At 37.0% G+C, this 10,826-nt stretch overlaps 1 protein-coding gene across 5 annotated transcripts in view; it reads left to right on the forward strand.

Moving 5' to 3' along the window:
- The first annotated feature begins 2,292 nt into the window (after positions 1 to 2,292).
- The window catches only part of LOC107587208 (Krueppel-like factor 5), a 23,596-nt gene continuing 15,062 nt past the window's right edge, over positions 2,293 to 10,826 (forward strand). Inside the window, exons 1-3 of one of the 5 annotated variants that reach the window (XM_016274890.1) lie at positions 2,293 to 2,353; positions 7,168 to 7,960; positions 8,080 to 8,139. In XM_016274890.1, the coding sequence (XP_016130376.1) occupies positions 2,312 to 2,353; positions 7,168 to 7,960; positions 8,080 to 8,139 (895 nt within the window). In that variant the 5' untranslated portion in view covers positions 2,293 to 2,311. The other 4 variants (XM_016274887.1, XM_016274888.1, XM_016274891.1 and 1 more) reach the window with 4 other exon arrangements.

The raw sequence follows: 10,826 nt of genomic DNA on the forward strand, positions 1-10,826 counted from the left end.
TGGTGAATGTTCATGTTAGGATATCTGTCATATTGTCTGACACTGCAATTGGACAAATGAGGCATTAAAAAGGAAACAAAACGGCATCGAAGCACAGCACGAGTGGATACGTGTGTATTGCCCCATAGCACACGTGTTCAGGAGTGTGTGAGAGAGAGCTGCTGCTGTAATTTGACCTCAGGAAGGTGAGCAAACTCACCGCAATCCATCAACCAATTGCCCATGCAAATTTAATACGAGCCAGTCAAAGACAGGTCTGTTGATTACACAAGCTCACATGCCGATCGCAAGGTGCTCAGGTGAGATTCTTTAATAGTTAGTGTACTTAATTCTGCCTAAGCACACATTCAGTATCCCAGTGATTCTTTTTTCCAACGGTTTTCAGGACACTGGTGATTTTATGTGGCAGATAATTTTACCTGTTTTGCCACTGTTGGTTTCAGAAATATTTCAAAAGTTCCTGTGTTTACTCTTTACAAGGACTGAATGTTAAGTGATGTTGTTCAATAGATGTTCCTGTGGACGATTGTTACAGTCTTTAAAGCAATAGTTAAATTAAAGTTAAATAAAAGGAATTTTTATGTTTGATTTATTTTGTGCTTTATTTTTTCCCCCCCGTGGAATACAAAAGGAGATATTTAGAATAATTTTCATGCATTTCTTTTCAAAATATTTCCTCTTATGTTCAATAGAAAACAATAGCATATGGTTTGAAACGACATGAGGGTGAGTAGGGTGATTTGTTACTTTAAAACAGGATATAGCAGGGTTTAGCAAAATCTGTCTGTCAAAGTTTGTCTTGGTGTGTTTTATGAACTTCTTCAATAAAATTGTCATAAATAACAAAACTTTTTGTTATAATATGAACATCTTTTAAATGTAAATTCTTCTCCTAAAATATTTATACTGGCATCCTGTTTTTTTTGTTTGTTTGTTTTTTTTACCACAGTTCATTTTCTATTCAAATTCATGAACGAGAGAAATACAAATCATACACACATACCCACACAAGTATTTTATATACCTTCTTCTTCATATATGAGTTCACATTATGCAAAGCATTCCATAGAATGCTCTAGAATGTTAGAATGTTAACTGGATTTTATACAAAAAGTAAGCATTATTATCCTTTTTGGAATTACATGATGTACATTATAATAATGTGCACATTACACAATGCATGGCATGTTTTGGCGCACTGCACTGAGCTCAGTGAATCTTTGCTTCATGTAACTTTCATGATGCAGCAACCCCATTTAAACCCAGGAACAGGTGTTTTCACCTTGTCTGACCTCTCTCACACCTACAGTTCCCTCCGAATTGGCCCTAAACAGTGACACCTGCAGTGGCCACATCTGTTTTTGACTGATCCCGTCTGTCCTCAGGCTCTTCGATAAAACGGGAGGAATGCAGACAATCCAGTTTCCGACCCATCACTTATCCTTCTTCCACATTGCTATGTCTAGAAATTCATGGAGCAATGAAACAGCTGCTCAGAATCTGTACATCAAGAGAAATAAAACTGGTTGGTTTGGTGCTTCGTGTGAGGCATCTGATAAAAACTGCTCAGATTTGTTTTGGCCTGAGATATGCTTTAGACAAAACAAAAACAGCTTACAGGTGAAGTGGGATTTACAGATTTTCATTTGTAAGTTAGCCTGCTATAATATAATCACTATACATGGGCATGTTACAGTATGCACTAATGTCGTATGTAATGTCTGTGTGGGAGCTATGGTATTATGACTGAGATAGCCAGACCTTGCAGCAATAAAAGACATTTATTTCTGGGAGCTTATGCTTATGTTGTTTTTAGTCAATTCAATTGAAATTGTATTTAATTATGAATAATGTAAAATAAATAATATAGTATTGTAAACCTAAAATAAGTTTACTTGCAACTTGTCAACTGTAATGAACTGGTTAAATTCATTAACATGATACCTGAGGCAAAAAAAAAAAAAACTAAACACGAACAAGTTAAGTTGTTTGCTGGTTGACAAGCTGATGTCCAAAACCAGCCAACAAACCAGACTTGAGAGTCCTGCTAAGACCATATAATAGCATGATAGTTTGGTTAATAAACTAAAAAGGTCTCACCACAAAAAAAATTAATAAATAAAAAGGAGATCGTTTTCATAGTGAGCAAAGAAATAAACTGTCTACAATACGATAGCCTTAGTATAATGTCCTTGATGGATATGCAGAAAAGTAACGCCTCCATGTTATACACCTCTCAGGTGAATACCTGTTCTGTGATTGGAGGAGGCGCTCTTCCCTTCGCTCTGAATGGCTAAAGCAGCTGTCACTCATGTTTTACCGTACGTGTCCACAATGTGATACTTTACAACAGGTGAGGCTACCTGAGGGACACAGGGAGAGTTTTGGATACACCGCACGTCTGGATGTACCGACAAGGACGTTTACAATAATCCCGTATATGTGTATTCGCAAATAAAAGTAAGCTTAAAATATAATATTCGATATTTGCAAATAGAAATGGCAAGTGTAGGACTGGCCGTTGGCGCTCCGAATACAGAAGAGAGGGCGGTTTTCACGCAGCTTAAACCCGTGCGGATGTGTAGCGCGGATGGGCCGGAGGACTCGTCTGTGTTTGAGGACGTCAAACCCGCAGTAAGGCTAGCAAGAAACGCTGTTGAAATGGCTCAGGTATGGCCAGGCACTCTGTGGTGTCTGACTTACCTGGGAAACTAAAATATTTCGATGTCCTCACATCCCAAAAGTATATTAGAACAAATGCACTTTAAGAGAAAGCACTTGCTCAGTAAGAGAACATCTTCATGAAAGGCTTCCTGTAATGCAAGTGTCTGGATATTATTTATTTATTTTTAAAATTAAGCATTGTTGATGAAATATTGAAAATAGTACAGACATCTCTTTCAGGCTGTGTAAACTGTTCTCGTTGAAGTGTGCATGATACATCTGCACATAAGAGTCCACTAAATTGCTGTATGTATGTCTCGCATTGCGTTTACATTTATTAATTTAGCCTGATATAAATGAAAAGTTGCTTATACAGTTTATTATTATTATCAGTATTAGTATTGCTATTAATAGCAAATCTCATGGTATGTTTAATCATGTCTTTTTATTCAGTAATTGAAAGAAATCCGAATGATATTACTTGTGAAGTAAATGCTATTTTATGCAATGACACATTTCTCTAAATGTTTTGTAATAAACACTGACGTCATATTGTTCTCTTAAATGGTCTAGTTTAAAATGTACAGTGTACTGCAAAGGAATCAAAGAATAGAACCATTTACTTGTATTACCTTCTTGTTTTCCTAGGGGTACAATAATACACAAATGCTCAGTAACTTCAAGTTGATTTGTAGAAAATCATTTAACACTGGGACAGTGTTAGTCAAAAGTTTAATATTTAGTTTGCCTACAGAGAAAATTCTGATTAATCCACATGTTTCGAATTTATTTATAGAATCAGATTTCTCTATAGCTTGCTCTTTGTTCTATTTTCTGTTTTAATGATCATGTCTGATAATGAGTCCACAATGACACCTGAAAATGGTTGGGTCTAAAAGGCAAACCGAATGTGCTCTGTTGGATCGTATGGCATCCTAACTAGAACACCACTTGTTTATGACTGGCTGAGCCTATGACTGGTGAACTCGTTGCACTCCTTCAAAAGTTCGAATGGCCACAGGGAACATGTAGGTTGTTGGCTACACCGAAGGAAGCAGCCTGGGTCTTCGCATGGTTTCTGTTCCCTTGTTTTTGGTTGATAACGAGATGCACATGTCTGACCTCATGACCTCCAGTAATTGTTGGGAAAAGTGCCTGCTATCAAAGTCGTAATCATAGTGTAAATGGAATTAGATTGCTAAAATAATCCGAAACCAACAAAAGTCATGATTATGAATAAAGATGATCTTAATTACATGAGTGATTTGGCACATCTAATCAAAAGATATGGGTGTCTCTGAGTCACATCGTTTTGTGGTGTCACGCATCTCTCTTGCATTCATTTACAAAACCAGCAGTCAGTAGTCATATCCACAGCTGTGAAGAGCAGCCAAGATGGTTCCTTCACTAGTCATGGTCCTGAAAAGCCAAACCAACTGTTATCTATTTCCCCCAAAGCCATAAAACATCATTTTCATCTCAAAGGTTTTGTTTTCTCTTACTGCTGCCCTCGGATGATTTGTGCTGTTATGGCTCAAGTAAACAGACAAGAAGCCTATATCGGTCTGGTTTTATGGGGGTCTGTGGACAAATATCCATCTTTTTGAATTCCTTTTAGGCCATAAAAGACGATTATTTCAAAGGGAAAGACCTTTTGTGTTCTTTGGGCTAACAGGGTACTCGGAAATAAGCTGTGATATCTAATGTTGGAGAAACGATTCGGATGACTCATACCATGCCGTTTTTTGAATCTTCTGAACTTCATGTGCTTTGTAATGGATAATGGATAAGATATTTGATAATGAATTTTGAGCAAAAACTAAAAATTCTGTCAGCATTTTTCACATCATGTGGGTCACATCATGTGGGTGAGAGATTTGATGACAGAATTTTTGGGTGAACTATCCCTTTAAAGAGTGAATGAGATTTACCAGAATTTCGGAAAGTGAGCCGTATTTTCAACGAACGTCGATACTGAGCAATACGGAAACCTCTGGCTTATATATCTCAAAGATTATTTTTATGTCTAACTCGGCTCCCAGCCGTTATCGGTCCCTAAAATACATAACTTAGCAGTTGTAAATGTCCTTCAATCATTAACTCAGTTCTTGGGCCAGGGTTCAGCTGCTATTCATTCTCCTCACACAAACCCAGTGAACAGAACCGGGTCTCTAAGGCCAACGGAAGCCATAGCCAAGGACACTTGCCTCTCTGTCAGTACCACACAACACAAAGCCTGTTTGTGCCCAGGACTAAGGGCAGCGGCGGTACGCTTGCCAGATCTGGAGATAAATCGAAAGCTATTTTCAATTAATTACCTGGTTTTAACTTTCCAAAGCTGGCCTGATGAAGGTGGAATTGTTGACATTAACGCTGAGAGTACAATCGTCTGCAATAAATGGCTCATCCACAGCGATATCAAAAGCTGCAGAAGCGTCAGCATTCACATTCCCCGAGAGTACATGACCTCACATGTTAGGGTATGAATGACCTGAAAGGATGAAGATATTTGTACATGAAACCACATCAGTGGGTTGCCAAGGAAATGCATTTTGTCAATGCATGACTTATTGTTGACATAGACTGTCTGACTTCAGACAGCTGGACATTACAGTGCTTTTGAAATGTTTATTGTCAAATATAATGACTGCAGTAAGGTCAACAATAAAGGCAGCTGTGTGTTTTAATTAGGATCCAAATGTCTGCAATGGCATTAAAATTCTTTAAAAAAAGATTGCTCATATTCTTAGTTCTTGGAAACATATATACGTGTATATATATATATATATACCAAAACTCCAAAACTTAAATAATTTCATATTATATTAAATTCTGTCTGTCTGTCTGTCTGTCTTAAATTTTAGTATAAAATATTTATAAACATAATTTGAAATGTAATATGTGTATTAGAAATATGCTAAATATAAGCATTTTCACTAGTGGTCTCGCATGTTTTTTGGTTATTTTTGGGGGTTATTTTGGTTAGCACATGCTGCATTACAGATTGTGTAAACCCTGAACATTTTTGTTCAAGACAGGTATTTAGGTTGTTCAGGTTTTTGCATGTGCTAACCTTTTCATCATCACACATTTGACTTGCCAATTGACTGGTTTGGTAAATCTGGTTCTTCATTATCGCACAAAAGTCCTCATTTATCAGTCTCAGGAGTTTACAGCACCGTTGCACCTGAATGGCTCTCCAGGGTGCACTCGTTTTTAGAATTCTATTTTTGTACATTGTTTGTGCCCATATCTCCTTTTGCTATCACATGTCACTGTTTTGGTTTTGCTTTGTGTTCCAGTCCTTCATGGCCACCACACCTATGAGGTTTCTGTTTACTCTGTGCTGTATTGGAGCACTGTGCAGAGCTGCTCCATTGAACTTGGCTTTGTGTGCATGGTTTGAGCAGGGAATGATCTCCCACTACTTGTACCAGGAGTTGCAATCACAAATCAACTGTGAAAGACAATAACATAGTATGCTTGCCAGATTTCCTTTTTCAAATAAAATCTTTTTATCAGCTGTGGTGAAGTGAAAAGGGTAAAATGGCAGAGCAGACATCTCAGTTTGACGGCAGCTAATCCAATTACCAAAACACACACACAACCTATCAACATGGACTGCATGCAGTCAAAAATAAAAACATTCAGTTAACTTCATTAAATTGAGAAAAACTTTTCCATGCAATTAAATGAATGCATAATTTGGATTTCAGTTTCAGTTCTGGTCTTGTTTTACAACTTAAAATAATTTAGTTATGCCTACTAGATGCAAAAAAAATGAAAATAAATTATGCTGCAACAAGCAATGTTTAGGCGTTTTGCCAAAATAGAGATGGCCATTGGCTATTTTCTGACAAGAAGTCATAAATAAAGAACTTTTATTTAATAAATTGCTAAATTAAACTTTTTTTTAATTTTATTTGAATAATATAAAAAGTAATGCTCATCAATTTCCTGTCAATTGCATATCTGGTTATGGCTGATGGAAATTATTAAAACAAATGAGTAACTTACATTTTACATTTAATTCGATTACAATTACGGATGCCACAATTATATAATTGTTCAAAGCAGCAATTAAACGTTCAAAGTCCACTTATGTTATTCTGCGTGCTTAAGATGTGTTTTTTCTTTTCTTTCTACATGTTATCTTAAGGGTTTTTCCATTGTTTTAATTTTAGTTTTAGTATAACATTATATTACCATGCAAATTTTTACTTTTTTTATTTAAAGAAGAAACCAATCCAATATAGTTGACATTTGAGGCTTATATAAATAATAACAGTTTTTTAGTTAGTGTTTTCAGCTTGTTTATTTTCATATAAAAATATGGCATGCCGTTACTTCAAACAATGGTATAAAGATAATTCAATCAATGTAAATTGTGGTAGTCGTAATTAATAATCGCAATTACAATTTCAAGGGAAAAATCGACAATTATGATTTTTGTCATAATCGTGCAGCCCTAACTGAATCATAATCATCTTCTCTTTGTTTCAGACACGGATGGAGATGGATAAATATTTGCCCCAGAGCAGCCCGCTGGTTTACCTAAACATGACGGATAAGAAGTACCGTCGGGAAAGTGCCTCAGTGGTGGATGAGTATTTTGCAGATGAAAAGCCAGCCCCTTACAGTCTCAACATCAACGTTATCATGCCCAATACCACACACCTTCGCACGGGCCTTTATCGTCCAAACAAACCTCAGGTGCATCAGATCAAATCTGAGCCAGGGGTAGATGAACCCTGTGGCATTCAGACGCTCCCTGAATTCACCTCCGTCTTCAGCGTGCCCCAGACGGTCAACAGCCTCTTCATCAAACCTGACATAAGCGTCACAGACGAGCTCCACATCGGCCCCCAGCAGCCAGCAGTCTACCACATGCCCGTCAGCAGTAGCGACCTTACCACAATGACTTTCTCCCAGAGTCAATCGATAAATGGAATCGGTGCATCCGGCAGGACCATGCTCAACCTGAACACAGTGGCCTTGACGACACAATCTGGCGAATTTGTCATGCCCGAGCCGTTCTACACTTCACCCCAGCCGCACAGTTTGCCTCCGTCGCCCCCCAACTCCCAGCCCGGCAGTCCCGAGAACCAGGCAGAGCTCATTACCTCTGTTCACCCTTCCCCGCAGTACCAGGCTAGAATTGGAATGAAGGTTGGACAGATGACCCCTCACTCCATTCTAATGGCCCACGGTTACGGCGTCCTCACGGGACCCAGATACAACCGACGGAACAACCCTGAGCTGGAGAAGAGAAGGATTCATCATTGTGACTTCCCAGGTTAGTGTGCCATTCCAGTAAATAATTTTGGATTGCATGTGCCATGCCACCCTGAAGATTGGCAGAGATTATCAGGGACGTTTGTGAACTAACATCTGGGCAATTTTTCTCTGTACCAGGATGCGCCAAAGTTTACACAAAAAGCTCTCACTTGAAAGCACACCAAAGGACTCATACAGGTAAGAAATCAAATGAAACTCTAACATATATACCCTAAAATGAAAATGATATTATTTATTCACCCTAATGTCATTGCAAGTCTATATGATTTTCTTTCTTCTGCTGAACTTTTCCATGCACTTACAATGAATGGAGACTGAGGCTTCTCAAGCTTCATAAACGGTGCAAAAGCACTTTAAAGGTATCCTACAAGTCTTCTGATGTTCTACAGTAGCTTTGTGTGAGGAACAGACAAAATGTACTGTATGTCATAATCTTGACATTTCGTGTCTTATTTGTGAACAAAAGGTTCCTTTGAATGATTGATACGGTGTGCTAAACCAGTCAAAATTATTTTTTGTGAATTAATCCAAACTGAGCTGGTTCAGCTCGCTCACTCAGTAGGTATGTTTACATACACTATACTTTTCTTCATCCAGATTGAATCCGATTTCAGATTCTGAAAGTTCTGTTTATATTAACTCTAAATGTTGCACTACATGTGCCTTGCATGTTCTGAACAAAACTTCTGCGCATGTGTATTGTCCAGCCGGCCCGTTCAGAACCAAAGAAAGCCTGCTTGAATGTAAGCATATGCTTCATGGCACCATTTTTTAATCCGATTTAGAAAATAATCAAATTCTAGTGTTTCCATGGATTATTTCTAATTATTTTATGTAAACTTTCTTTTGGATCAAGCTCAGATCGATTTAGGTGTTTACATAAAGGATTGAGCCATTAATTTCAATTATAAACTTACTTTTAAATTACTTTTAAGTGGTTAAGGAATCAAATACACTGCTGGACAATAACCAGTAATTTGTATTCTATCATTTTTATCTTATAGATTCCTAATGACAATTTTATGATTTGTTTATATACTGCAAACACTTTGTTTTCCATTTTTATCACAGAATAAGGCAGAATAGTTTCTATACTGTAATAAAAGCAATGTCAAAGAGCACTGCATTGTTCATATCTCTCACTCACGTAACTTCGTAACTTTTTAAGCTTGTACAAAACGTATGTTCCCATGTGGTACATTGTGAAATAGAATAGATGTTGCAGCTGTGCAAGAAGTATTAGCATGGATGAAACTAAAGCATTACAGTGATTTGGGCCTTACATTAATTTTATCACAGTTAAGGGGCATTTTTAGGCATGACACAAAGCAGAGTGCCTAAAACCACCATGGTAAAATCACTGTAAAACATGGCCTTGTGTGGTTTATTGCACTATAGTAAAAGTGGGCAGTCAATTCATTTAAAAAATGTAAAATAATTCATGATTATCACAGTAAATTAAATACAGTTATATGTAAATATTTACTGAGAAAAGCTCCCCAAATTAAGGTAATTCAAAAACATTACATTATTTTGGCAAACAAAAGCATAGAATATGTCACATATCACTGTTTTTACGGAAGTGCCATGCATTATTACTATTTTTCTTTCTTGTTTTCTCGTTATCACGACTTAATTTTCTCGTGATCTTCTCGATATAACGAAAGTGTTCTCTAAGTTACACAACTACGCCAACAGGTGGTAGTATAGAACTGCACATAACTATAGGGGTGTTGTATAGCCTACTGTATTTTACTGTACGTGTTACTGTACGCGTTTGGGAGCGATAAGGACCATCTTCGTGATTGGTATAATTTGTGCAGTATTGTTCATTAATACTGCATAAATGTTAAATGCTTGAATCAATATGATTATTTCGCTTGAAAGTGTATCTGTTATCGTTAGATGACTCATCACAGTTTCACTATACCGCAATAGCATTCGATGTGATACTAAACTTATTGTTTATTAAAACCTATAGGTATTCTACTATACAGAAGATTCCCCCCTTCTATGTAAAGCGCTTTGAGTGCCCAGAAAAGCGCTATATAAATGTAAGGAATTATTATTATAAACGCTTCTCAAACAGCATCCCAAGCTTGTAAGGCACATGATATCAGTCACAGCATATCCTACATGACTAATAAAAATCACAGACAAATGATATATAATTTTATTTCATGATGAAAATAAAGTGAGTTGAATCCAAGCAGCTCTAAAAGATTTTAGAATTGTTCTCTGCATCCTTCTGGTGTTGAATGCTTTGTTGTTAGACAATTTAAACATGTTAATTACATAAACAAAATGTTTAGTGTACTGTCTCTGGAAAAACAAACATCAGCTGTGATTGATTAGCCTATATTTATTTATTTATTTATTGTAGACGTTATTACTAAGCGAAGCTAAATTTACTGAAATAGCCTATCTCCAGTATACAGTAGCGCACGGTTTATCTTTCGATCAGATGCGCGTCAAAGTTGCGTTCGTTATAGCTACAGTAGTCTCACATTGCATTGTTTACTTAATTTAAACAAAACATTCACAGCCCGCATAAAAGAAATCTAAATAAATTATTTGACAAAGGAAAAGTTTAGTGTAAATAGCCTGTAGGCTGTTAACGGCAACGCGCACTAAAAAATGCTGGCTTAAATACATCCATTTCTGGGTTATTTGGAAACCCTGCACTGGATAAATACCCTACCTATTGGACAGAATATATGCTGAGTTATTATGACCCAGCTTGTTGTTTTTTTGTTTTGTTTTTTACATTAACCCATTTGCTGGGTTGTTGTCAACTGATCCTGAGACTGAGCGAGTATGAGCGAATCGTCGAGGTAGTTGAGAATGCGAATGCCCTGTTCTCT

This window comes from Sinocyclocheilus grahami, unplaced genomic scaffold (assembly GCF_001515645.1).
Source record: "Sinocyclocheilus grahami isolate Dianchi unplaced genomic scaffold, SAMN03320097.WGS_v1.1 scaffold91.1, whole genome shotgun sequence".
In the NCBI taxonomy this organism is placed as follows: Eukaryota; Metazoa; Chordata; class Actinopteri; order Cypriniformes; family Cyprinidae; genus Sinocyclocheilus; species Sinocyclocheilus grahami.